Genomic DNA, 27,258 nt, shown 5'->3' on the forward strand with positions numbered 1-27,258 from the left:
ACTTTACGACATTCTGGCTTACGAACTGTTTCATAGGAACGCTCTACCTTCGGATAGTGGGGGAAACCTGTGTGTGTGTGTGTGTGAGTGTGTGTGTGTATAAATACACACACGCACACACCTTGTAGAGGTGTATAAATTAATTCATGGAGGAATCGAAAGTGTGGATGTGCATAGTGTTTTCCTAGTGATAAGAGGGGGAAGATTTATAGAAGTTCTGAGGGACAAGTTCTTCTTGCAGGATTTTCTCAGGTAGATGCCTAAGATAGATGGGCCAAAGGTCGTGTTCCCATGGCTGTTAGATTCTGTAACCTTATATTATGGGTATTGATATATTGATGATCAGGGCTCAGCACACAGATATAATGACAAAGAAGACACACTTGTTTACTTTCTCGGGAGGTTAAGGAGATTCACCTTGAAACTGGGCATTCTAAAAAAAATTATACAAATGTATTGTTGAATGTCTCATGACCGGGTGCATCGTGGTCTGGTATGGCAATTGGAATGCACATGAATGTAGCAAGCTACAGAGAGTAGTGGAACTCAGCCCAATACATTATCGGCACATCCTTCCCCACCATTGGTAGTACGTATAGGAAGTGCTGCCTCAGGAAGGGAACATCCATTGTCAAATATCTGTCACCATCCAGGCCATGCATCTTCTTGCTGCTTCTATTGGGCTGGAGATACAGAGGCCTGGAGTCCCACATCACCAGGTTCAGGGAAAGCTACTTTCCTTCAACCATTCAGTTCTTGAACCAACGAGCACAGCCCTAATCACTGCCTCAGTATAACAACACGAGGACCACAACTGTTATGTTTTTGTCAGTACATCCAGTTGAACTCTGTCTTTTTGTGTGTTTCCCCCTGGCTGTCAGTCTGTGGTTTTGTATTGCCATGTGCTCCTGTCCCCACTCCTGCTCTACTCCGGCCCCTGTAGTACTGAGTACTCCGTCTCTCATCTGCTTCTCATTATTACCTGTATTGCTGTCACCTGTGTCTCATTGTGCTCCACCTATCATCTGCCTCTCTGTGTATTTCAGTCCTGTGTTTTCACCTGTTTGTTGCCAGATTGTGCCGGTGAGTTTTCCTGAGCCTTTCCAGAATTCGTATCTGTTCTCTGTCCATCTGAATATTGACTCTGCCTGTTTCACGATTCTGGTTTTTGAATTTCTCTGCATGTTTTCATCTCTGCCTGAACTTTGATGCTGACTTTGTTTGCACCTCGGGATTTGTTACTCAATTAATATCACTGTGTGCACAGTACTGGTTCTGCGATTGGATCCCTGCTCCAGTGCCCTGACAGTTTTGTAACTTCAAAATGTTAGACTCTTTGGAAGAAAAAACAGAACAGCCAGGTATGCAAGCCTAACTCCATTCTTTAAGTGAGACAGGCACTTAGCATATGGTAGCATCATGACATATGCAATTCACATATTTTTACATACAATCCTGAGAATTATATAAATAACAATGTTTTATCTAACAATATATTCACAAGATTTCACAAATGTTAAGGAAATATTAAATACGCGACACTCCACCCTGGTTAGCTATAAACTCCAACTCAATAGAGTATACATCTCAACTATATACATAATATCCTATACAATGCACCCACTATTCAGTTATCCATGGCACAGTCAAATTTTAAATTGCCCCATTTAGGCCTACAGATTTAATCACTGTGGAGGATTTCTAACTCTTGAGGGGTAACATCCATCCTGATAAGGGGGCTCATTCTTCTTGGCAGGTGAGACTTGTGGCTGTGAAAACAATGTCAGGTTCTGAGGCCTGCTCTGTATGATTGTAGGAGTTGATTCTGAGATTGCTGGAAAAGGTTCTGACAGCAGTAGCCACCTTTGTTCTTGAACAATCTCCTCAACTGATCGACGTATTGTCTCCAGATGGTATCAGGTACAATTTCCACTGTGTAGTAGAGTGTTCCATTGTGTCCTTAATTTTTCGGAATACCCACTTTTGATCACATCTATATTCTCTCAGCAGGCGTGAAACATTAAAACCTCCTTGTCTAAGAAGCCTTCAATTTGTCTCAACTGTCCTGCTGAGATTGGGTTTGAGGAGATCCAAGCATAAACATAAGGGATGACCCAGGAACAGCACAGCCGGTATATTGTTGGTTGTGGAGTATGTTACATTGTGATATGCAAGGAGGAAATTGGTGAGCTTTTGATTCAGCGTTAGTGTAGTGTGATCTGCTGACATTCTTTAGACTTTTGACAAAGCTTTCAGCCAAGTCAATTGTAGCTGGGTGGTAGGGTGCAGATATAATATGTCTTATTCCATTATTTTTTAGGAATGACTGAAATGGGTCCCTTATAAACTGATCCATTGCCAGAGACCAAATGTTCTGGAATACCAGTACTTTCAAAGAAGCTTCTCAATACATCAACAGCATGCAAGGCTGCGCTGGTGGCCAATGGGAAAATGTCTGGTCATTTTGTACCTGTTACCAAGAAATTTGAGCCCTTGAATGGTCCAGCAAAATCAATATGAATTCTTTGCTAGGGCAATGCAGGTCATTCTTAGGGATGGAATGGGACTGCTGTTGGCATCTTCTGGATACGCTGGCATCCCATATAGTGCAGAGCAAGCTGCTTGAACTGTGGATCAATCCAAGGCGACCAGACAAAGATAAGAGCCAATGGTTTCATTTTAACCATGCCTAAGTGATGGCGGCATATAGCTCATCCAACACTTTACCTCTCACCCAGGATGGTACAATAACTCTCAATCTCCACATAAGGCAATCTCTGTCAAGGGAAAGTTCATCTTGGCACTAGTAGAAGTAGGGGAACTGGAGTTTCTGCTACATATTCCAACCATTTTGGGTGGCCATGTGCTGTGGATCTGAAACAGTATGGGGTCTTTTCTGGTTTCCTTTTGGATCATCTCTGTCTTAACAATATGTCTCTCAATTTGCATTATGCAGGATGCATAAAGAGGAATGTACTTTTTGCAAATTTTTCCTGTATTTCTTTTTCCATGGGTAAATGGAACAATCCTTCAGCATTTCCATGATTAGTCATCTTCTTGAATTCGATTTTGTAATTGTGTTCTCCAACAAGAAGAGTCCATCTCTGCATTTAGGCTACTGCTGTTAGTGGTAATGTCTGTGGGTTGAAAATGGACACTCGTGGTTGATGATCAGTAACAAAGATAAACTCTCTCCCATACAAGTACTTATTGAAATGTTTTGCACCTCAAGGCAGATTCAAGAACTCTCTGTCAATCTGTGCATATTTTTTTTTTGCAATGGTAAGGGAACATGATACAAAAGGAATGGGGCATTCACTTCCATCACTCATAAGATGTAACATGACTGCCCCTATATTAAAATGTGAGGAGTCATTGGCAGGCTTCGCCGGATGATATGGATCATAATTTGCGAGTACAGTGTCTGCAATCACCATTTCCTTTACGTTTAACAAAGCTACCTCGTACTGATTTGTCCATTGCCATTTCTTCCCAACCTATAATAATGAGTCTAGGGGTGGAGCTTAGTAGCCAGGTTTGTCAAGGGTCGACAAATCCTAAAAAGGACCACAACTGTGTAACATTCTTTGGCCTTGAGCATCCACCACTGTTTGAGTTTTCTCAGCACACATCTGTAGATCTTGTGCATCAATAGTGTGACAGCAGTAAGTGATGCCTGGTTTAAAGAATTCACACTTATCCTGTTAGGCTCTGCCCCCATAATCTTCTAATCTTTTTAACAGTGTATTGAGGCTTTATAGGTGTTCCTTGCCATGCTTATAGGTAACAATGATGCCATCCAGGTAATACTGAGTGTCAGATCCTTACCTTTCTGCCAGAGTGCAGCTGTAGATACTACTACAAAAGTAAGCCTATTATAGTCATATATAAAAAAGGTACAAGAAACGTGATATTGATGTTAAGGATACTGTCAGAACAAGCTATTCAAGTGGAAAGAGATTTGTTTCTTTGTTTTATTGACTACACAAAAGCATTTGATAAAATGAGGCACAATAAGTTATTTGAAATATTACAGGAAACTCTAGATCTAGATTTGAAAGACCTCAGCCTCATCTGAAATCTGTACTGGGACAAATTGCCGCAGTAAGAATAGATGGAGAAGTGAGTCAGTATATGCAAATCAAGAGAGGCGTTAGACAAAGGTGTGTTTTCTCCCCTGATTTGTTTAATGTGTACAGTGAAACAATATTACAAAAAATAAGAGACATCTTGGGAATCAAAGTTGGCAGTGAAAACATCAGTAATTTCAGATATGTGGATGGCACTGTGCTAATTGCAAGTATGGAGGAAGAACTACAAAACTTAATTAATACAGTTGTTGAAGAAATTGCAAAAATGGGTCTATCAATTAAAAAAAAAGACAATGTATGGTAATATCCAAAAAGAATGAGAATCCTATCTGCAGACTGAAAATAAACAGAGAAGACATGAAACAAGTAGAGAACTTTTGCTGCTTAGGAAGCTGGGTGACATCAGATGGCAGGTGCGACATGGACATCAAAAGAAGAATAGGAATGGCAAAAGACACCTTTACGAGAATGAAGAATATACTGACCAACACTAAACTAGGCAAGACAACCCACCTCAAAGTACTGAAATGTTATGTTTATCCAGTAATGTCATATGGCTCAGAATGTTAGACAATATCTAGTAACATGAGGAAACGAATTGAAGCAGCAGAGATGTGGTTTTTGAGGAGGATGCAAATAATATCATGGACAAAATGAATATCTAACAAGGATGTCATGAACAGAGCAAGTACAAAAAGAGAATGTATGAGATCATGAAAAGGCAACGTAACTTCATTGGACATGTGATTAGGAAAGTGGAGTGAGAATGCACGGTAATTATTGGAAAGATTGAAGGGAAGAAAGCAAGAGGAAGGCAAAGACAAATGGTGATGGAGACAGGAGCCAGAGAACTGGAAAAGAATACCAATGAATTGATCCACTTGACCCAAAACAGGAGTGTGTGGGTCATGGCAGTCAAAGCTCAAACTGGTCATGGCACTTGATGATGATGATAGTGATAAAGCCCTTTGTGAATGTGTATGTTGGGAAACACTTTGGATTCTTCTTCCTTCTCCATCAGTAAGTAGGACTTAGCTAAGACCACTTTGCTGAAGTGTTTTCCTCCAGAAAAGTTTGCAAAGATATCCTCTACACTGGGCCCACGTATCGATCTACTTTCAGTACTGTTGATGGTAACATTAAAATCACCACAGATTCTGACAGACACACTGGTTACTGGCTACTGGCTCCACTCAACCGTGGAAAGAATTCCTTCAGCCTCTATGCACTCTAACTCACTGGTTGCTTTATCATGGATCATTTGAAGAATCAGATGAGCTTTGCAAAACTTGGGTGCGGCATTTTCATTTAATGATTGTTTACCTTTGATATGTTTGTGTTTTTTTTTCAATACCATCCTTGAACACTGCTGCAGAACCATCCAGTACATTTCTTAATTTGGTTTCAATTGGCTTCATTACAGTGTATGTGCCATGCAAATGATGGACGGATCTTCAATAAAGTTGTAGTTGTCTCAACCGATCATACCTGCACAATGCTGCTCCTGCGGTTTTTACCACAAACAAACCCTGTGTGGCTTGTTGGGAGATGTATTTCATTATAACTAATGTCATTCCGACAGGAGTTATCATTACTTCAGTATGAGTTCTTAGTTGGATACCTGCAGTCTTCAGTTCAGTGTCTTGGAAATACGATTCAATTTTTTTTTAGAATGACTGAAACAGTTGAGCCAGTGTCCAATTCCAATCTAATTAATTTGCCATTTACTTCTGGCATAAAGTATCTTGCTTGTCTATTGCCAGTTCTCACATTGTACATTTCAAGGCTACATAGTCCTGTATCACTCCATCTTTATCAGATATTTCATTAACAGCCTGCAATTATTGGACTTTTTGAAACTGCAGTTTAACTTGTTATATATTTGTTTTCTCTGTGTAGTCCATTTATTTTTGTCTGCCTGACATGCTCTTCATATGTGTCTTACATTGTTGCATTTTCTGCAAATTTCACCTTTGAACCTGCATTGGTCTGTGAGCCCCTACCACAATAGTAACACAATTTGTTCAGGCAGGCACGCTTCTGGTTAGATGTTGCAATTTTGTTCATGCTCATTTTCATTCTTGTTTGCAACTCAGATGCGTCTCTGACCGCTGTTTCCATTGACACAGTTATTTCAACTGCTCTTTTAAATGTAAGTTGTGCATTTCTTAGGAGCCATTTTTGAATGCTCTCTTGTAAGATTCTACAAACTAAATAATCTATCAGGACATCATTAGGCCCTTATTGAACTGACCATGCTCAGATCTCTTCAATTCAGCCACTTTACCAGATGCTGCCTGAATTAGAGTGCATGAGCAATAACGGGAGGCTCGACGGACTTGAGTTGTTTGCTCTGGGGAAATGGATGCGGAGGGGACACCTGATAGAGTTTTCTAAGATTATGGGGGGTGAATATAGGGTGAGTTGAAGAACTGGCACAGGAGACTGGTCAAAGGTGGATCCAAGTGAAGGGGTCTTTCCCCGAGTTTCTGATGCCTGTCTCGATGTATGTCCCGGGGAAGAGCCACTAGACTGGAGAGTCTTTCACACAGCCTCAGGGGAATGAAACAATGAAACGGGACACAGAGCCTCTCCAGAAGCAGGATATGGAGTCTCCCTGGAATCTCTTGGCAAATACAGGGCTCACAGAGACCTTACTTTCTGAAGGGAGGGAATGGTGGGAGTGAGTGGCTGTGACTGAAGTGATCTCCACTCATGTCCTTTCAAACTCTTCCATTATGACTGCTCAGCCCATATAAAATCTGTCCTCCTCTCTGGAGGAAGGTTAGCACTGCAAGCTGGTATGTACTGAAGGGCACCTTCTCTTACCTACTGATCATACACAGAAAGATTCAATCAAAAGCCTCTAGACTTCAGCTGATCTCAATCCTTTCTTTGATATGGGAAAATATCGCTCTGGCTAGACCATACTTGGAATATTGTGTTCCGTTCTGGTCCCCTTTTATAGTAAGAATGTAAAAGCTTCAGATTTGGTGCAGAGTACATTCACCAGGATTCCGGCTGCATTAGAAAACATGTCTTATGAAGAAAGGTTGAGTAAGCTAGGGCTTTTCTCTTTGGAGTGAAGATGAGGTGACTGGATAGAGGTATATAAGATGATAAGAAACATTAATACAGTAGACAGACAGAGTTTTCTTCACAGGGTGGAAATGGCTAATACAAGGGGTGTGATTTAAAGGTTATTGAGTGAAAGTAGAGAGGACACCAGAGGTAGTTTTTTCTTATAAAGAGAGTGATGGATATGTGGATATGTACTGCCAGAATTGTGGTGCAGGTAGATGCATTAGGGACATTTAAGAGACTCTTAGATAGGCACATGGAAAGAAAAAAAAATAGAAGGCTGTGTGGGAGGGAAGGGTTATATTCATTTGGGAGTAGATTAAAAGATTAGGCCAAAGTGCCAGTACTGTGCTGTACTGTTCTATGTTCTATGTTTGAAGAATACACCAGAAGCACAGTCACCACTTGGCTCTCTCTGTACGCCCACTGTTCAGTATGATCTATCTGATAGTTCATCTTTCTCTGTGCCTATTCCACATCACCATTATTCTATCACACCAAAACCCCTCTATTCAGACACTTATCGCCTCCTTAATTGCCCCTACACAAGCGATCCACCTTCCAACTCCCTCTGGGGCAGAACATTCCCAAGCTTCCTCACCCTCAGACTGAAGCTCTCCCCCTGTGTTAAATAGCAAATCCATACCAAGCCCCAAATGTGTGCTCTATTGAGACTCTCCCACTGGGAAAACATCTCCATGTACCTCTTGCTCTGTATGCTCATGGTCTGAGATTGATCAGTAAGATATACCTCGTTACTCTAACACTCCACCTGGAACAGAGTCATTTTCTATTACCTGTTTTCAGCAGACAGTGAAAGCAGATCAGTTCTGTTGAGTGAACGACACCACGTCTGACAAAGATGGAATAATTCACCGCCCCTCCCACAGTGTGACTTTCCCTCCTCATGGCCCCCACCCCAGCCCAGTGCTCCCTCCACACCAGTCTTCCCACAGTGCTCCTTCCTCAACACAACACTTACACCGCTAGCTGCATTCGAGAAGGGACTAAAGAGGGCGATAAACGTTCGAACGGTCTTTTGTCTCTGTCCTTAGAAGTGGACAGACTACCCCGATAACTAGGGATGTCCGTGCAGGTGGTCCAAACCCCGAAGCAATGAGGGTTGAGGGAACCTCTGGCAACTGCCTGCCCGGGGATGGGGAAAGTTTTTAAGTTACAGCACTGGGGACGTTCCAATATGTTGATAAACCCATTGGTATGATGGTGGGAGAGAGAATCGAGAGAGTGAATGTTTAGGGGGTGGTGGAGGAAATAGAACGAGAAGAAAAGGGGGGAGAGGAGGAGGGAATGAGGTAGATAGAAGGGAAAGGGGTGAACGAGAGAGGAAATTAGTGAGAGGGAGACAAAATGAGAGGCGGGGGAAAGTGTGTGTGAGAGACGAGAGCAAGAGAGAGAAAGAGGAACAGACAGTGGAGAGACAAGGGAAGGAAATGAGGGGTAATGACTGGGGAAAGCGGAGAGAAGAGAAAGCAAAAGATGGGGTAATGAAGGAAATAGAGAGGGGGAGAAGGAGGGTGATGGGGTGGCAGAGAGAGAGAAGGGGAAGAGAGGGACGGTTGTGGATTAGGTATTTACGAGGGTGAGGGGTGAGGGTCTGAAGAGGGAGAGGAGTAGTATGTTTGGTGTGGCAGGGGATGACGACTGTTAGGAAAAGGAGGCGGTGAGGAAGTGGAAGAGGATGGATGGGAGTCAGCAGGTGTATGAAATGGGGGAGAGGCAACCGTATGTTGAACCAATATGGCCACCGCAACATCAGTGGCGGCTTGGCTCAATCCACTCCTTCCTGCTTCCTTCTCCTCCCAGCTTTTCCGGGGACTTTTTAGCGTTCAGCCAGGTGGTGAGTGGACACACCCGCATTCGGGTTCCGGTTTCGTTCGGCAATTTTCTCCTCCCACCAGAAGATGCTTTAAAATGCTGTTGTGCGCTTCAGAAGAATTGATGCGCAGAGATGGCGATCTTGTTGACACTTGCCCTGTTCTTAGGTTTGGCCGCCGTGGGTAAGTTCGATGCAACCGCCTGCTTTCGCCGATCACAACACTCTCCCGGGACTCTAAACCGGGTTGGGGGTTGGGGGTGGGGGGGGGCGTTGATGGAGGTTGGATGACGGTGGGCTCTCCGTCCCGTGGTCGCTTATCCCGGGAGCAGTCTCGGACGGAGAATGCTGGCGTAGATTACCCTGGAAACTATTGTTGGGACGTCTCTGGTGTGGAATTGTGTTATTGTGTTCCTGTGAAGCAAATTCCCGTTAGAAGTGTGGTAGGATATATCCCACTGGGAAATGTGTTACTGCGGGAATTGTTATGGGAACATCATCCATCACTTAACCCCGCTGGAAATTGAATTCCTATGGGAAGTGTAATGAAGCTTCACAGTTTCCAGTGGGAATTTCTTAATTCTGTTCCTATGACTTCTGGACATTGAAATGTGGAAGGTGCTCTCCCTCTGGGATTTGTGTTCATGTGGGGTAGATCAGAGCTTCCCAGCTGGGAACTGTGTTCCTGACGGAATTGTGGGGAGATTTGTCCCGCTGGGAATCGTGGTCCTGTAATGGATCACTCAACTCCATCACCAGAGAGAGACCTTCTGTTTCGCACAGTGGGTTCCCCGTGCGGCCGTCGGTGAGGAAGTGTTTTCTCCACGCCTAGTCACACCGGTGGAGCTCTCCTTCCATTCGGTGGGAGGCCCAGTAACTCGGAATGGGTCGCTCAATTCAAAGACTCTCGGTCTAATATTCCACCTAAGGGTCCGGGAGGTGAGACGCCAATGTACCCGTCCCTACAGACGCAGCCCATCCCCCGAGTGTATCAGTGTTTTGTTTCGGGTTTTGCTCATCATTCCAGGGGGCTGTTTTTTTGGTAGGAATACGAAGATTACGTAGTTTCGGGCCGGGCGGGGACGTGTGTTGAGATATTTGGGAAGGATTTCTCCCGGATCACAGCGAGCTGCGGTTCCTAGAGCCGCTATGCGCTATGCTCAGTTAAAGGTGTGTCTGGATGGCAAACCCTAGTAGTCTGGACACGGCGGCATATCCGCCCCACCTTCACCGGATAAATGGATGAGGCTTTATTATAGGTATTTCATGGTCCAGTACACACACTCAGACAAATAGCTGCAACTTAGGAATCGGGGATGGGGGCTACAGAGACAGGGAGAGGGAGGGAGGGATTCATAGAAAAGGGGAAGAGAGTAGGGGAGAGATGCAGAGGGTAAAGGAGTCGGAAACTGGTGGAGTTATAGAGACGGCGAGGGTTGTACGAGAAGGAGTGCGGTAACAGGTACAGAGATGTGTGCAGGGGTTGGGAGGGATGGGCGACTGAGACGGATGAACGGAAAAGGTGCAGTTGGTACGCAAGATGGATGCCACCACGAAGAAGACAAGCCGGTGGTATATCGGTGGTCCAGGGAGGCAGAGGAGAAGATAATGAGGAGTGTGGGTGGGGAGGCAGATGGAGGAGGGGTGGTGTGTTGCGGTTGGACAGCAGTGTATGATCCTGGGACACTTCTGACGGAGTTTCTCTTTCCGCAGCAACCTCCCTCCAATGTTACACCTGCCACAGTTACAACCAAAAATGCACACTGAACGCCACCGGCTGTAATGCCACCCTGCACCAGACCTGCGGCAGTTACACTATCCGTGAGAAAGGCCGTAAGTTCCCTCAACTGACTTTACGTAGCGTCTGCGCAGTCCAGGGGCCATTCGGAGGGAGCTATCTGGCCGAGTGGTGCTGGAGAAACAAGCGAGGAATCGGCCGAGGCGCAAGGGACGAGATGGGGTGGGGAAGGGCAGAGGGTGGGAAGGGAGAGGAAAGGAGTTGGAGGAATCATGTCAGGTTTATTATTATGGACGTATGTTGTAAAATCCGTTGTTTGTGGCAGTAGTACAGCGCAAGACATAAAAATGACAAGGTTCGAGTAAAAAATCTAAATCAACTAATAGCGCTAAACTCGAATAGTGTCCACGATTCCATGGACCGTGCGGGAATCTGATTAACTCAGAGCATAGGAGAACAAGCTGTTCTTAAAGCAGTGAGGTGTATTCAGGCAGCTGTACCTCTCCCTGATGGTGGTAGTGAGAAGAGGGCATGTACCCGATAGCGAGGATGTTCTGTGACGGATGCCGCTTTCTTGGATCACCGACTTTTTAAAGTGGTGCAGCTGGCGGAGTGTCCAGCCCAATGCAGCCCCTTTCGATCCTGCACATTGGAGCCTCCATACCAGTCAGAATTCTACTCTACCGTACACGAGTAGAAAATTACTAGTTTTTTGTGTGTGTTGGGGTGGGGGGTGGAGGGAGAGATATCAAGCTCTTCGTGAAACATAGCCACTGGCGTAGCTTCTTCGTGGTTGTATCAATATATTTTGGGTCCAGGATATTGCATGGATATTCCGAACAGAGATGTTGCCGCCCAGGACTTGATTCTGCTTACCTTTTCCCTGGATAAGGACTGATAGTCCCCTTCCTGTGGCCAACAATTTCTTAGTCTTACTGATGTTGAACACAAGGTTGTTGCTGCAACAGCACTCATCCAGCCTGTCCGCCACTCCTGTACGCCGCCTCATCACCGTCTGAGACCGACACAACAACGTTGTGCATATCCGGCCGCATTGGAGCTGTTTGAGCTGTGTCCTGCCACACGGTCGCTGGAGGCAGAGGGAATGTCATGGGAAGGGGAATAAAGGGACAGACGGAGCAGGAATGGTAGAGGGGAAATGAGGAAAGGGAGGGTGGGAGAGGCATGAAGGGACAGGGAACGGGAATGGGAGACGAGGGTGACAGGAAAAATGTGAGACAAGACGGAGGGAAAGGGAGAGGAAGAGGGGCACAGAGAGACAGTGGGGAGGAAGTGGTTTGTGGAAGAGGTGTGCGGTAGATGTATGGAGGGGGAGGCGATGTACAGCGGAAGGAGGGAGGAAATGAAGGCAGACTGGGAGGAAGGAACACGGAGTGGGGCAGAAGAAAGGAGGGAGAGGGAGGAACTGGAGGAGTTAGGGAGAGGTGAGAGGAGTAGTGGGGGAAAGTGGAGAGTGGAGGAGGGGGGAGGAGATGAAGTGATGGGGAGAAGAACGGAACTGTGTGAGGAAGAGAACAGATGTTGGAATGTGTGGGAAGCGTGATGGGAGAGTAGGAAGGGGAGATGAAACTCAGTGAAGGGGAGACGAGGAGAGGGGTTGGGGGTGAGAATATATGAGCCTGGCAACGGGATGGGTTGCACCAAGTGCCAGTCTAACGCTTACGGTTACCCACAGGAAGCCACGACCACGAGTACATCGTAAACGGATGTGGGCACTGCCTGGGTCTCATTACCTTCAATAGTGGCCCCTACTCGGCCTTCCTGCACGCTACCTGCTGTAACTCGGACCTGTGCAACGATCAAGTGGAACCAGGTACGGAGGAGCAGGGGAGGGGCGGGGGGTAGGTGAGCGAGAAGGGGTGCGACATACTCTGTTCTCCATATTGTATCCGGTGCTCCCTGGGCGGCCTCCTATACATCGGTGAGACCCGACAGAGATTGCGGTCCGCTTTGTTGAACAACTTCATTTTTGTCACGGTAAAAGGTCAGATCACCCGGTGGCGACCCACTTCAAGTTGACTTGCTATTCCCATTACCAAGTGTCGGTCCATGAACCCCTCTACCCTCCCGATAAGGCCACTCTCAGGTTGGAGGCGCAGAACCTCATACTCTGTCTAGGTAGCTTCAAACCTGATGGCGCGAAAGTAGATTTCTCCAAATTCTGGTAACTTCTCTTCCTTCCTGCTCTCTTTTAACCTTTCACCATTCAGGATATCTTCACACCTAACTTCTCACTTGGTTATCGCCATCCTCTGGTTCCCCTCCTTCTTCCCATGGTCTACCCTCCTCTCTCCTCACATTCAGCCAGTTACCTTTCCCACCTATCAGCTCCCTGCTTCTTACTTCAGCCCCTTTCCCTTATACATCCACCTTTCCCCTGAACTGGCTTTACCTATCACTGGCCAGTTTGTATTCCCTCCCCTCTCTCTGCCTTCTTATTCTGGACGTCTCCCCCTTCCTGTCCAGTCCCAATGAAAGGTCTCAGCCCGAAACTTCCTCTGGTCTACTTATTTCCCTCCATAGATACTGCCTGCTGACTTCCGAGAGCATTTTGTGATCCGTGCGCTCTCTCTTTCGCTCGCTCTCTCTCTTCCCACACACTATCCCTCTCAGAGTGCGTTCCTCTTTCCATCTCTCTCTCCCTCGCTTTTTGTCCCACCCCCTTCATCTACATCCCCTTACATCTCCCTCACTTGCTCGCTCCCTTTCTCAGTCATCTGCCGAAACACGAATCAGAAATTTAAATGATTGTATCAATTTTCTGCACTAATCATCTAACTCTCTGTTTGGTACAGCAAGATCCCACGAGAGGGAGCTCCCTCCTCACCGTCACTTCCACCGCAGCGCTTTTTCCTCGCTGTCCCTCACACAGCGCTGAGAATATTTAATACAGACATGTTCTCAGTCGCACACGCTCAGAGATCGAGAATCCACCACTTTCTTGAGAAGGATGTGGAGGGGGTGGGGACCTGCGGGTGGTGATGTTTCACTGTTGCACAGTTAGTCGTGTTCTTCATAGTTACTAGGGTGCGAGAGAGTTTCGAGAAGGGTTGCCGGAGTAGTCCGCGGTAAACACTGCAGCCCGTGTGAAGGAGGTGGTGTGTTTAGGGAGGGTGGGTGGGGTGCGATTAAGAGAGCTGCCCTGCCCAGAGTTCTTAGAGGCGCATTCACCCAGGGAAGTGGGGAGTGCCCTATCACACTCCTAACCTGTAAATGAAGGACAGGTAAGGTGGATGGTGTGGAATAAACCCACCCAGGGGAATTGAATGTATCCCATAGACTGTTCCTTATAGATAGGCAAGAACCTTGGTGTATCACTGATAAACCACTCTCCATCCAGTGCCCTGAACCACTCTGGGAGCCGTGGTGGGGAAGGGGTCTAACAGGCTTGGTGGGCAGGCGTTGAAGCTGAGGGAGCGGACAATGGGATGGGAACGGGCTCTGGTAACCGTGTGTGTCCTGTTTGCAGAGAAAGAGAACAAGGTCCCGAACGGCCTGGAGTGCGAGGGCTGCTTCGCGTTAACGGAGGCAGGTTGTAACCGCTCTATGGCCGCGGTGAAATGCTACGGGCAACAGGACCGGTGTATTCATACGTCGGGCAACCTGCACTGGTGTAAGTTCAGCCCGCTCCTCCATGAAACCGCGATAACTTCTCGTACTTGAGAGGAATTGTCCTGACTGATATGCCGTGACAAGTGGTGTACGGTAATGATCCTTACTGGAATCTGTTCTGTTTGTGGTATGTAGAAATGATTTGGATGAAATACAAACGCAAGAGATTGTGCAGATACTAGATACTAGGTGTAGCATTGCTGGTTAGAGAGGAGATTAACGCAATAGAAAGGAAGTTCATTAGCCAGGAGGATGTGGAATTGATATGGGTAGAGCTGCATAACACTAAGGGGCAGAAAACGCTGGTGGGAGTTGTGTACAGGCCACGTAACAGTAGTAGTGAGGTTGGGGATGGCATTAAACAAGAAATTAGAAATGCGTGCAATAAAGTGTTACGTACCCCGTAACTGGGTTGCCAAACCAGCAGAAATGGACCACTCGTTGGAGTCTGGATTACTGGAAACTTATAAAGTTTTATTACAGAAACAAGTAACACAGTACTGTAATCGTAAGGATATAAGTGCAACAGGTTAGCAATGATAAAACACACATGTACACAGAACTAGGGTAATAGGAATCTACCAAGCTCTATCGCAGTCTAGGGGTAAAATGATCAGTCTTAAGTGATGCAGAGTTCAGCTCAGCTTAGTACAGTTCGCAGTAATCGATGTTGTGCCGTTGGAGAGAGAGAGAGAGAGAGATGCAAATTTGATTCAGGCAGACCTTTAATGTTCTTCGCAGCTGGTTTCGGGCAGAACCTTTTATGTATTCTATCCCGCTGTGGTCACCGACTGTGACCCCTCCATTCCGGATACGACCGTTTTCCCACCGTGAACCCGGCACCCAGGCAAGGGCGGACACACACACCAGGTTCCCACCGATTGTACCTTTGCACCCTGTGCGTCTCTGGTGGGTTCCCGCGATCTGGACCTCCAAACTCTCACCAACTTGTGGGGGAACACCGCTCTTCCAGGGTCTCGTTGTCTCGTGATCTCGTGGCGTGTCTCGTGCCGTAGCGAACCTGGTCTTTTTATCCCCCTGCTGGGGTATCGCCTGTCCATCAAACTTCCAACAGTTCAGGTTCAAAGCAACCGGTCTGTCAATATTCTGAATTGTGTTTCTATTCCGTTATCTCTCTCTCCCCTCTCATTAACATTTTGAATGTTTTTCCATTGTCTCCCTTATCTCTCTCTCATTAGCATCAATCGTCTGATAACTTGGTTTGTCGTCACACCCCTACCCTTCAAAGGATTTTTACTGGGGTAAAAATTATGGGCATGAATACATTATTAGATACACACTAATATACAGGGTCATCAGCTATTCGGCTAATACAGAGAACTTTAAGTTTTCACCACCTTGACAGACAGTCAGCAATCACATTTTCCGTTCATTTTATATGTGTTATTTTAATACCAAATCCTGTAAGACCAGGCTCCAACTTAGCAACCTTTTGTTTTTATCCTTCATAGTGGCCAAAAACTCTAATGGGTTATGATCTGTGTAAATTATCACTGGTTTCCGTGCCGGACAAATATAACAAAGGACGTCCCACACAATCTTTGCATTCTTTGGCAAGAGCTTAGTAAGAAGGAGGGTAATATCCGCAAAGTTTATGCAAAACATCCAATATTACCCCACCATCCCCAAGAACCTTCTCAGGGCTCTCTTGTCTGTTAAGGTGGGGACTTCAGAGATAGCCTGCACTTTAGCCTGCATCGGAGCCAACTGCCCCTGTCCTACCACAAATCCTAGATAAGTGATCTTCGCGTGGCTGAATTCATTTTTTGCGAGGTTCACTGTCAGGATGGCTTCAGACAGCTTTTTAAACAGTTCCTCTACTGCCACAATATGCCCCTCCCACTGTCACTCCAGACCACTAAATTGTCAATATACACTTCTGCGTTCTTTAGCCCCTTTTTCACTGAATTAATCATCCTATAGGGGTGTTGCTTACTAGGCTGACGTGATGTGACAACAACACCATGTACCGGCTGTTTGCATCGCCTCGGGACATCCGGACATACGTCTGCGTGCTGGTTAATTAGCTTTATCAGCGGCTCGCTCTGTTCGGGGGTTAAGGGAGAGACCTTATCAGCAAAGCTGGCCAAAACAATAGAGTTCTCCCATCTGGTCGGCACCATACTTATCTTTTCAAAATGGGTTTTCCCCTTATCAGGTGGCACCTTAGCCTCATTGATTTTCGTGATAACACCGACTAGGTCTGCTCGCTTATCATGGCAAGCCGTTAACATATCAATAGGATGTAACTGTGTCAGCTCCCATCTCCAACACTCAATAATATCCTCCCACATGCTTGGACAGTAAAACTCTTTCATAATTCTATCAACTGTCTTCCTCAACCCAAAATGTCCACCGAGGGGTATCTTGTGGGCCAGGTTAAAAATCGGGCTCCTATCAATTTTCGGCACTACCACCTGGTGCACCACACCCCATACCTCATCTGCGGGCACTGTACTTGGTCTCCATTTCCTCATTAGTACTCCCTCCTTCACATAATAGCCTACTGGCTCCCTTTTTAATTCTGCTTCGGAGAGAGCTGTCTCCATCAAAACCATTAGCTCCTCGTCTCGTTCCTGTGCCTGTATAATTTCCTTCCTTGCTAATGATAAGTCTACCTCAACTTCTGTTTCACTACGCCCCTTCTTCTCACTTTCTAACCTCTCTTGGTACAAGTTGGTAAAAATGTCTCAGCTGAATCATGCGCTTAGTCACTGTGCAAACGGGATAAACCTGTGAGTCCACGGGAGGGGTTTCAATTCTGGCAGGCTGGCTCATCAGTTTTACTGCTGAGAACACATTTCTGCCAGCAAGTTCATTACCGAGTAAGACCTCCACATCATCCATCGGTAATTCGGGCCTCACCCCTATCGTGACCGGTCTGGAGACCAAGTCGCTTTTTAGATGTATCTAGTGCAAAGGTACTGCTTCAGTCCCTTTCCCGATGCCTTTTATCACCCTGACCTCCCCAGTCTGGGTCTCTGAACTAAAGTCTAAAGCACTCTTTAAGATCAATGACTGACAAGCCCCAGTGTCTCTCCAGATCCGTACTGGAACCGGGTTTAACCCCTCCTTCACTGACACCAATCCGGCCGAAATAAACTTCTCGCGCCCTTCCTGAACTTTATCAGACCTCTTCTCCCCTAGCGGTTTGTTTGCCAGCTCAATACAGCCAGTCAGAATTGTCGTTTTTCCTTTCCCCATCTCCTTCTTTGGGGCAAAGCACTTGGATGCAAAGTGACCGGCTTTCCCACTATTATAGCATACAACCCCAGGAGACTCCCTACTAAACTGCTCCCGGTCCTCCGTATCCTTCTCACGAGTCCACGGCTTCTTTCTGGCTTTACTGGCAGACTCTTTCTGCCCTCTTGACTAACCTTCTGGTAGCTTTTACTCGGGGTAAACTTCACTTTGTGCATTAACGTGTACTCATCCGCTAACTTAGCAGTTGCGGCTAAGGTTTCTGCCTCTTTCTCATCTAGATAGGGCCTCATACCTTCAGGGACACAACCTTTAAACTGATCAATCAGTATTAGCTGTAGCAGTCTGTCATAATCCCCATTGATCCCTTTCGTGGCACACCAACGCTTCCAATTCATCTGCATCTCACGGGCAAACTCTAAATACGAGCGGCCCCACTGCTTCTTCACATTCCGGAACCTCTGCCGGTATGGCTCCGGGGCCAAATCATAAATACTGAGTATCGCCTCTTTCACCACATCATACCTCTGGGCATCTTCTGCGGACAAAGCCGAGTAAGCTTGCTGAGCTTTCCCTTTAAGTACGCTCTGAAGCAAAACAGCCCACTTATCCCACGGCCAGTCCTGACTTGCAGCGACTTTTTCAAAATGTAGAAAGTAGTGATGAACATCAGCCTCCTCAAATGGGGGAACCAGCCTAACCTGGGTCGCCCTGAACCCTCTACCTTGGTTCGGCATGGGCCCCTGCGCTAGCGTCATCATTAACTTCTCCAGCTCAAATTCCATTTCCCTCTGTTTCTCTCTCTCTTGCCATTCTAACTGCTTCTCTTCTTGTTCTAGCTGCCTTACCCGGAACTCGTGCTCGAGTCTCAATTTTTCTATCTGCAGCTGCACCACTTCTCCACCAGGTTTGCCCATAGATACCACCTCCAGCTCCCCTTGGGGAAACACACCTTTATATACATAATGCTCAATGATAGCTCTGTCCATCTCCGCTCTCCTCATTGTCAGCTTCCCCTTAAAAAGATTCAACGGTTTGGCAACAGTCGCCAATTCTGATTTCCTGGCATGCTCTAATGCCTCCAAGGTTGGCGCCTTTAGGAATTCCTCAATCTCCATTTCTACTGTTTGCCCTTTCTTTCTTTCTTTCAGGAATTTTAAGCCAATCAATTTACCTAGTCCCAAATTTGGCATTCAAAATCGAGGAAGAGATCCCCACTTATGTTACGTACCCCGTAACTCGGTTGCCAAATCAGCAGAAATGGACCACTCGTTGGAGTCTGCATTACTGGGAACTAGTAAAGTTTTTTTAAAGAAACAAGTAACACAGTACCCTAATCGTAAGGATATAAATGCAACAGGTTAGCAATAATAAAACACACATGTACACAGAACTAGGGTAATAGGAAGCAACCAAGCTCTGTCGCAGTCTAGGGGTAAAATGGTCAGTCTTAACTGACGCAGAGTTCAGTTCAGCTTAGTACAGCTCGCAGTATTCGCTGTTGTGCTGTTGGAGAGAGAGAGAGAGATGCAAATTTGATTCCAGCAGACTTTGATGTTCTTCGCAGTTGGTTTCGGGTGGACCCTTTTATGTATTCTATCCCGCTATGGTCACCAACTGTGACCCCTCCCTTCCAGATACGACTGTTCTTCCACGGTGAACCCGGCACCTAGGCAAGGGCGGACACACACAGCAGGATCCCACCAATGGTACCTTTGCACCCTGTGCGTCTATGGTGGGTTCCCGCGACCCGGAACTCCAGATTCTCACCAACTTGTGGGGGCACACCGCTCTTCCAGGGTCTTGTTATCACGTGATCTCATGGTGTGTTTCATGACTCAGCGAACCTGTTATTTTTATCCCCCTGCTGGGGTATCGCCAGTCCATCCAACTTGAAACAGTTCACGTTCAAAGCAACCGGTCTGTCAATATTCTGAATTGTGTTTCTTTTCTGTTATCTCTCTCTCCTCTCTCATTAACATTTTGAACGTTTCTCCATTGTCTCCCTTATCTCTCTCTCATTCGCATCAACCGTCTGATAATTTCATTTGTCGTCACAAAAGGAGCAGCAATTATAACGGGTGACTTCAATCTACATATAGATTGGGTGAACCAAATTGGTAAGGGTGCTGAGGAAGAGGATGTCTTGGAATGTATGCGGGATGGTTTTCTGATCCAACATGTCGAGGAACCAACTAGAGAGTAGGCCATTCTAGATTGGTTTTGAGCAATGAGGAAGGGTTAATTAGCAATCTTGTCGTGCGAGGCCCCTTGGGTACGAGTGACCATAATATGGTGGAATTCTTCATTAAGATGGAGAGTGATATAGTTTCTTCAGTAACAAAGGTTCTGAACTTACAAAAGGGTAACTTTGAATATATGAGACATGAATCAGCTAAGATAGACTGGCAAATGATACTTAAAGGATTGACGGTGGATACGCAATGGCAAGCATTTAAAGATTGCATGGATGAACTACAACAATTGTTCATCCCAGTTTGGCAAACGAATAAATCAGGGAAGAGAGTGCACCCATGGCTGATGAGGGAAATTAGGGATAGTATCAATCCCAAAGAAAAAACATACAAATTAGTCAGAAAAAAACGACACACTTGAGGACTGGGAAAAATTCAGAGTCAAGCAGAGGAGGACATTAATTAGGAAAGGGAAAAAAGATTATGAGAGAAAGCTGGCAGGGAACATAAAAACTGACTGTAAAAGCTTTTATAGATATGTGAAAAGAAAAAAAGATTGGTTAAGACAAATGTAGGTCCCTTACAGTCAGAAACAGGTGAATTGATCATGGGGAACAAGGACATGGCAGACCAATTGAATAACTACTTTGGTTCCGTCTTCACTAAGGAAGACATAAATAATCTTCCAGAAATAGGGGACCGAGGGTCTAGTGAGATGGAGGAACTGAGGGAAATACATGTTAGTAGGGAAGTGGTGTTAGGTAAATTGAAGGGATTAAAGGCAGATAAATCCTTAGGGCCAGATGGTCTGCATCCCAGAGTGCTTAAGGAAGTGGCCCACTAAGCATATCTTTCCCTCCCCCCCCCTCTGCATTCCGCAGGGATCGCTCCCTACACAACTCCCTTGTCCATTCGTCCCCCCCATCCCTCCCCACTGATCTCCCTGCTGGCACTTATCCGTGTAAGCGGAACAAGTGCTACACATGCCCTTACACTTCCTCCCTTACCACCATTCAGGGCCCCAAACAGTCCTTCCAGGTGAGGCATCACTTCACCTGTGAGTCGACTGGGGTGATATACTGCGTCCGGTGCTCCCGATGTGGCCTTTTATATATTGGTGAGACCCGACGCAGACTGGGAGACCGCTTTGCTGAACATCTACGCTCTGTCCGCCAGAGAAAGCAGGATCTCCCAGTGGCCACACATTTTAATTCCACATCCCATTCCCATTCTGACATGTCTATCCACAGCCTCCTCTACTGTAAAGATGAAGCCACACTCAGGTTGGAGGAACAACACCTTATATTCCGTCTGAGTAGCCTCCAACCTGATGGCATGAACATCGACTTCTCTAACTTCCGCTAGGCCCCACCTCCCCCTCGTACCCCATCTGTTACTCTTTTTTATGCACACATTCTTTCTCTCACTCTCCTTTTTCTCCCTCTGTCCCTCTGAATATACCTCTTGCCCATCCTCTGGGTCACCCCCCCCCCCCGTCTTTCTTCCCGGACCTCCTGTCCCATGATCCTCTCGTATCCCCTTCTGCCTATCACCTGTCCAGCTCTCGGCTCCATCCCTCCCCCTCCTGTCTTCTCCTATCATTTTGCATCTCCCCCTCCCCCTCCAGCTTTCAAATCCCTTACTCACTCTTCCTTCAGTTAGTCCTGACGAAGGGTCTCGGCCTGAAACGTCGACTGCGCCTCTTCCTATAGATGCTGCTTGGCCTGCTGCGTTCACCAGCAACTTTTATGTGTGTTGCTTGAATTTCCAGCATCTGCAGAATTCCTGTTGTTTGCCAAGAAATAGTGGATGCATTTGTGATAATTTTTCAAAACTCTTCAGAATCTGGATTAGTTCCTGAGGATTGGAGGGTGGCTAATGTAACCCCGCTTTTTTAAAAAGGTGAGAGAGAGAAACCGGGGAATTATAGACCGGCAAGCCTGACATCGGTGGTGGGGAAAATGCCAGAGTTAATTATCAAAGATGTGATAACAGCACATTTGGAAAGCAGTGAAATCATTGGACAAAGTCAGCATGGATTTGTGAAAGAAAAGTCATGTCTGACGAATCTCATAAAATTTTTGAGGATGTAACTAGTAGAGTGGATAGGGGAGAACCAGTGGACGTGGTATATTTGGATTTTCAAAAGGCTTTTGACAAGGTCCCACACAGGAGATTAGTGTGCAAACTTAAAGAACACGATATTGGGGGTAAGGTATTGATGTGGATAGAGAATTGCTTGACAGACAGAAAGCAAACAGTGGGAATAAATGGGACCTTTTCAGAATGGCAAGCAGTGACTAGTGGGGTACCGCAAGGCTCAGTGCTGGGACCCCAGTTGTTTACAATATATATTAGTGACTTAGACAAGGAAATTAAATGCAACATCTCCAAGTTTGCGGATGACACGAAGCTGGGCGGCAGTGTTAGCTGTGAGGAGGATGACAAGAGGATGCAGAGTGACTTGGATAGGTTAGGTGAGTGGGCAAATTCATGGCAGATGCAATTTAATGTGGGTAAATGTGAGGTTATCCACTTCGGTGGCAAGAACAGGAAAACAGATTGTTATCTGAATGGTGGCCGATTAGGAAAAGGAGAGGTGCAATGAGACCTGGGTGTCATTGTACACCAGTCATTGAAAGTGGGCATGCAGGTACAGCAGGCAGTGAAAAAGTTGAATGGTATGCTGGCAGTCATAGCAAGAGGATTCAAGTACAGGAGCAGGGAGGTACTACTGCAGTTGTACAAGGCCTTGGTGAGACCACACCTGGAGTATTGTGTGCAGCTTTGGTCCCCTAATCTGAGGAAAGACATCCTTGCCATAGAGGGAGTACAAAGAAGGTTCACCAGGTTGATTCCTGGGATGGCAGGACTTTCACATGATGAAAGACTGGATCGACTAGGCTTGTACTCTCTGGAATTTAGAAGATTGAGGCGGGATCTGATTTAAACGTATAAAATCCTAAAGGGATTGGACAGACTAGATGCAGGAAGATTGTTCCCGATGTTGGGGAAGTCTAGAATGAGGGGTCACAGTTTGAGGATAAAGGGGAAGCCTTTTAGGACCGAGATTAGGAAAAACTTCTTCACACAGAGAGTGGTGAATCTGTGGAATTCTCTGCCACAGGAAACAGTTGATGCCAGTTCATTGGCTATATTTAAGAGGGAGTTAGAGAGGTATGGAGAGAAGGCAGGTACAGGGTTCTGAGTTGGATGATCAGCCATGATCGTACTGAATGGTGGTGCAGGCTCGGAGGGCCGAATGGCCTACTCCTGCACTTATTTTCTATGCTCCATGTTTCAGAGCAACACGCACAAACTGCTGGAGGTGTTCAGCAAGTCAGGGAGCATTTATGGAGGGGAATAGGGACCCCATGGTAGCACAGCGGTGAACGAGCTACAGGAGCCTCAAGGCACGCGGTTAATGACACGGAAAATAACTTTTTTCCCTCTGCCGTCAGATTTCTGAATGGATGTTGAACTCATCAAGACTACATCACTAGCTTCTTTTTCTACTTACTACTTATTTAATTTAACATTTTTAATAGATATACTTCTTACTGTAAACACCCATCTAGTGCTTTCCTGCTAATATGATGAATAATCTCTACTCGGGCTTCCAGCCGGGTTCATGTTTGAGTATAGCTGATGTTTCGATGTCAAACTCTACTATCTTCATGGGGGAGGATGCCTGCGCATGTCTCCATCCCTCCTGACTGGTTAGTCCTCATCCAATCAGGTTTCTGCTCTCCTACCTTGTTTACAATGATTTTTTTACTTAGAGCGAGACCTTCGTCTTTGTAACAGTGATTTTTCTCCAGTTTTATTTCAATGGCTTCCTTTACCAGACGGCTCCAAAAGACAATGGCGCAACACAGCAGTTTTGAGCCGACGAAGTCAATGGTTGGTAATCGCACCTAGTCCCCCCACCCTCACCATTCTATTCCTATTTCCCTCTCTCTCCTTACTTGCCCATCACCTCCCTCTGGCGCTCCTCCCCTTCCCTTTCTTCCATGGACTTCTGTCCTCTCCTATCAGATTCCCACTTCTCCAGCCCTTGATGTCTTTCACCAATCGACGTTACCAAGCTCTTTACTTCACCCTCGCCCCCGGTTTCACCTATCACCCACTACCTTGTATTTCTTCCTCTTCCCCCCAGCCAACTTTTTACTCTGAGTTTGCTTCCTTATTCTTCAGTCCTGATGGAGAGTCCTGCCCTGAAACGTCTGCTGTTAACTCTTTTCCATAGATTTTGCTTGGCCTGCCGAGTTTCTCAAGCTTTTTGTCTGGATTGTTTGGATTTCCAGTATCTGCAAATTCTCTCTTGTTTGTGATTTCTCTACCCATCTCTGTATCTCTGCAGGCTTCTACACAGTCCACAACACCCCAGATAATGGTTCTGAAAATGCACTGTCTCGGATCGCAAGACCCTGCAGCGGATAGTTAGGTCAGCTGAGAAGATCATCTCTCTTCCCGCCATTACAAACATTTACACCACACGGTGCATCCGTAAAGCAAACAGCATTATGAGGGGCCCCACGCACCCCTCATACAAACTCTTCTCCCTCCTGCTATCTGGCAAAAGGCACCGAAGTATTCGGGCTCTCACGACCAGACTATGTAACAGTTTCTTCCCCCAAGCCATCAGACTCCTCAATATCCAGAGCCTGGACTGACACCAACCCACTGCCCGCTACTGTGCATGTTGTCTTGTTTATTATTTATTGTAATACCTGCACTGCTTTTGTGCACTTTATGAATCCTAGGTATGTCTGTAGTCTAGTGTAGTTTTGTGTTGTTTTACGTAGTTCAGTGCAGTTTTTGTATTGTTCATGTAGCACCGTGGTCCTGAAAAACGTCGTCTCGTTTTTACTGTATACTGTACCAGCAGTTATGGTTGAAATGACAATAAAATGTGACTTGACTTGACTTATTGTAAAGCCTGAAAACTTTCTAAGCTACTAATGCACGTTTTCCTGCAGGTCACTGATATACCAGCAGTAAGTAGAGATCCCAGTGTAGATATTCTGTCTTCTCTCCTGTCATGAGCCTTTCTCTCAGTTTTTTGAAGGTGCAGAGGCAGACATCTGAGCAGATGTTAGTAAAACAGCTGCAGTGGCAGATAGCGTAGAAGGATATGGAAAGCACAAAGGCATATTATTCAGCTGGGTGTGTACGCCAGGATTGGGAAGCGATTTTTCAAACCAGCTATATATGAGGTGTTGCATTCTGGGTGAAGAAACCAGGGTTGTGCTTACACAGTGAATGATGGGCCCCTAGTGAGTGTTATGGAATAGGAGTACAAATTCACTGGAAATGATAACACAGGTAGGCAGGGTTGTGAAGAGGATATATGGTATGCTAGCCATCATCAGCCAGGAAAATAGGAAGTCAATCAGACAGGGAACTAGGAAGTGATGTTGTAGTTATAAAGATATTGGTGAGGCCACATTTGGAGTATTGTATACCATTTTGGTCGCTATGATAGGAAAAGGTGAAGATGTACAAGAGTGCAGAAAATATTTGCCAGAATGTTTCTTGAACTTGGAGTCCCGAGTTAGAAGGAGAATTTGTGCAGACTAGCACTTTATCCCCTGCAAACTGAGACTGAGAGTTATATTAGAACTTCAGGGCTCTAGATACTGTGAATGCCAGGGAGGGGCGTTGTAAACAAGAAGGCAAGAGCTTAAATTCAGAAGTGAGAGATTTAAAATTAACATCAGTTTCTTCACAGAGGAAGTGTTGCTATTTGTAATTTTCCTATTTAAGGAGGAAGTTGATAGATTCTTGATTAACCAGGTATCAAAGGTTACAGGGAGGAGGCAGGGGAATGAGGGATAATTACTGAATACTGAACGACCTAGATAGAATAGCTGTGGAGAAGATATTTCCCATAGTAGGAGACTCTAGGACCAGTGACCACAGCCTCAGAATAGAGGGAAGATCGTTTTGAACAGAGATGAGGAAGAATTGAGGTTAGTGAATCTGTGGAATTCATTGCTACAGGTGGCTGCGGAGGCCAGGTCACAGAGTATATTTAGAGAAGTGGTTGATAGATTCTTGATTAGTTATGGCATCAAAGGTTATGGGGGAGAAGGCAGAAGAATAGGTTTGAGAAGGATAATAAATCAGCCATGATCGGATGAAAGAGTAGACTCGATGAGCCAAATCGACTAATTCTGCTCCAGCAATATGTTTTATGGAAAACATGGTTGATGCAAGCACCTCAGCCATGTTTAAAAACAATATAGATACTCACGTGGATAGGAAAGATTTAGAGGTTTGAAGGCCATATGCGGGCAGATGGGACTTATTCACTAGGAACACTCAGGTGTGTTGGGCCAAAAAGCCTGTTTCCTTGCTGTGACTCCGTTACGCTGAAGGTTGGCCTGCCTCTTGAATCTGCTGCTGATGTTGTTCCCTCTCCTTCTTTCTTCACAGTGGACAGCACTACTTTCGTCTTCAAGGGCTGCACGTCCCACTATGTCTGCCACAACAATAACTCGCTGTCCATCTTCGGCATGGAGCCCAATACTGGCTTCTACTGCTGCCAGGGTGACCGGTGTAACCTGGAGTTTCGGAACCTGACACGGGACAGCACAATGACGCTGAACTCCGTCAATGCAGCCACTTCCCTTGGCACCCAGAGTTTCCTACTCATCACTCAACTGCTGATATTGAGAATCTCTGAACTCTAGGATGCGACGTCGCAGGGGAGTGAGTGGGGGTGGGTGCTGATCTCCTTGGCTGATGCAATGGAGGGGGCCCTGGTGGGGAAGGGGGAGGGAATGGCAGCCGCTTCATGATTCATAGCCTCAAGTCCAACCCCTCCCTCCCTCCTCTCTCTCTCAATCATCCTCTCTGTATTCCTCCTTCCCTCCATATCCCTTCACTCCTCTCCTTCTCTACCTCATCCTCCCTCCTTACCTCACCTTCCCACCCACAACCCTTAGTGTTAAAAGTATTTTTGACTCTACAGGTGGCACGACAAGGGCGTTGATGGAGGTGATACACTTGGACAAATCCACTGCCCCTCTGTCTATCCCAATCACATCTCACTACCCCACTTTCTCCCCACAGACCTGCATCAGTGCTCACACTAATCCCACTGCATGCCACCCGTTCAATCCTGAACTCATCCCACTGTCCCATTCTCTCTCCATGACCCATGGTTAAAATCAATCACAGTGCCCTCCCTCTGTCAATCTCAATCAAATCCCACTGCCCTGCTCTGTCCCCACAGCTGTCTTTTAGTCCCCAAACGAACCCATTACCCCACTCTCTCTCCACAGTACTGTCAGTCCCCAAACTAGTCCCACTGCCTCCAGTCTCTTCGCATCACTGTGTCAGACCCCAATTGTCTCATGGCCTAACCCCAACTATTCTTTCATTCTCTCTGTCTCCCCTCTCCGTTTTCATCTCACTGTGATACGAACATGAATAACTATTTGCTTTATGTAAATA

General features: G+C 46.1%; 1 protein-coding gene and 1 long non-coding RNA gene across 3 annotated transcripts in view; one reads left to right on the forward strand and one right to left on the reverse strand.

The window, feature by feature from the left end:
• The first annotated feature begins 9,109 nt into the window (after positions 1 to 9,109).
• LOC134350873 (urokinase plasminogen activator surface receptor-like) lies at positions 9,110 to 26,499 on the forward strand. The gene is made up of 5 exons (XM_063056660.1): positions 9,110 to 9,190; positions 10,720 to 10,839; positions 12,441 to 12,578; positions 14,235 to 14,378; positions 26,236 to 26,499. The coding sequence occupies exons 1-5, from the start codon at positions 9,142 to 9,144 to the stop codon at positions 26,490 to 26,492; spliced, it is 708 nt and encodes a 235-aa protein (XP_062912730.1). The 5' UTR covers positions 9,110 to 9,141; the 3' UTR covers positions 26,493 to 26,499.
• The window catches only part of LOC134350874 (uncharacterized), an 86,448-nt gene continuing 74,070 nt past the window's right edge, over positions 14,881 to 27,258 (reverse strand). Inside the window, exon 4 of one of the 2 annotated variants that reach the window (XR_010019020.1) lies at positions 14,881 to 16,443. This is a non-coding gene — a long non-coding RNA (uncharacterized LOC134350874). Of the gene's footprint in view, positions 16,444 to 21,490; positions 21,580 to 27,258 lie in introns of those variants that run through there. The other variant, XR_010019021.1, reaches the window with a different exon arrangement.

Source organism: Mobula hypostoma, chromosome 8 (genome assembly GCF_963921235.1).
Source record: "Mobula hypostoma chromosome 8, sMobHyp1.1, whole genome shotgun sequence".
Lineage (NCBI taxonomy): Eukaryota > Metazoa > Chordata > Chondrichthyes > Myliobatiformes > Myliobatidae > Mobula > Mobula hypostoma.

What these genes read in the sequence shown, in the direction of transcription:
- LOC134350873 (XM_063056660.1), top strand. Translation starts at nt 9,142, where the DNA reads ATGGCGATCTTGTTGACACTTGCCCTGTTCTTAGGTTTGGCCGCCGTG. An exon ending in CTTAGGTTTGGCCGCCGTGG is followed by an intron (nt 9,191 to 10,719) that starts GTAAGTTCGATG and finishes CTCTTTCCGCAG; the next exon opens with CAACCTCCCTCCAATGTTAC. An exon ending in CAACGATCAAGTGGAACCAG is followed by an intron (nt 12,579 to 14,234) that starts GTACGGAGGAGC and finishes TCCTGTTTGCAG; the next exon opens with AGAAAGAGAACAAGGTCCCG.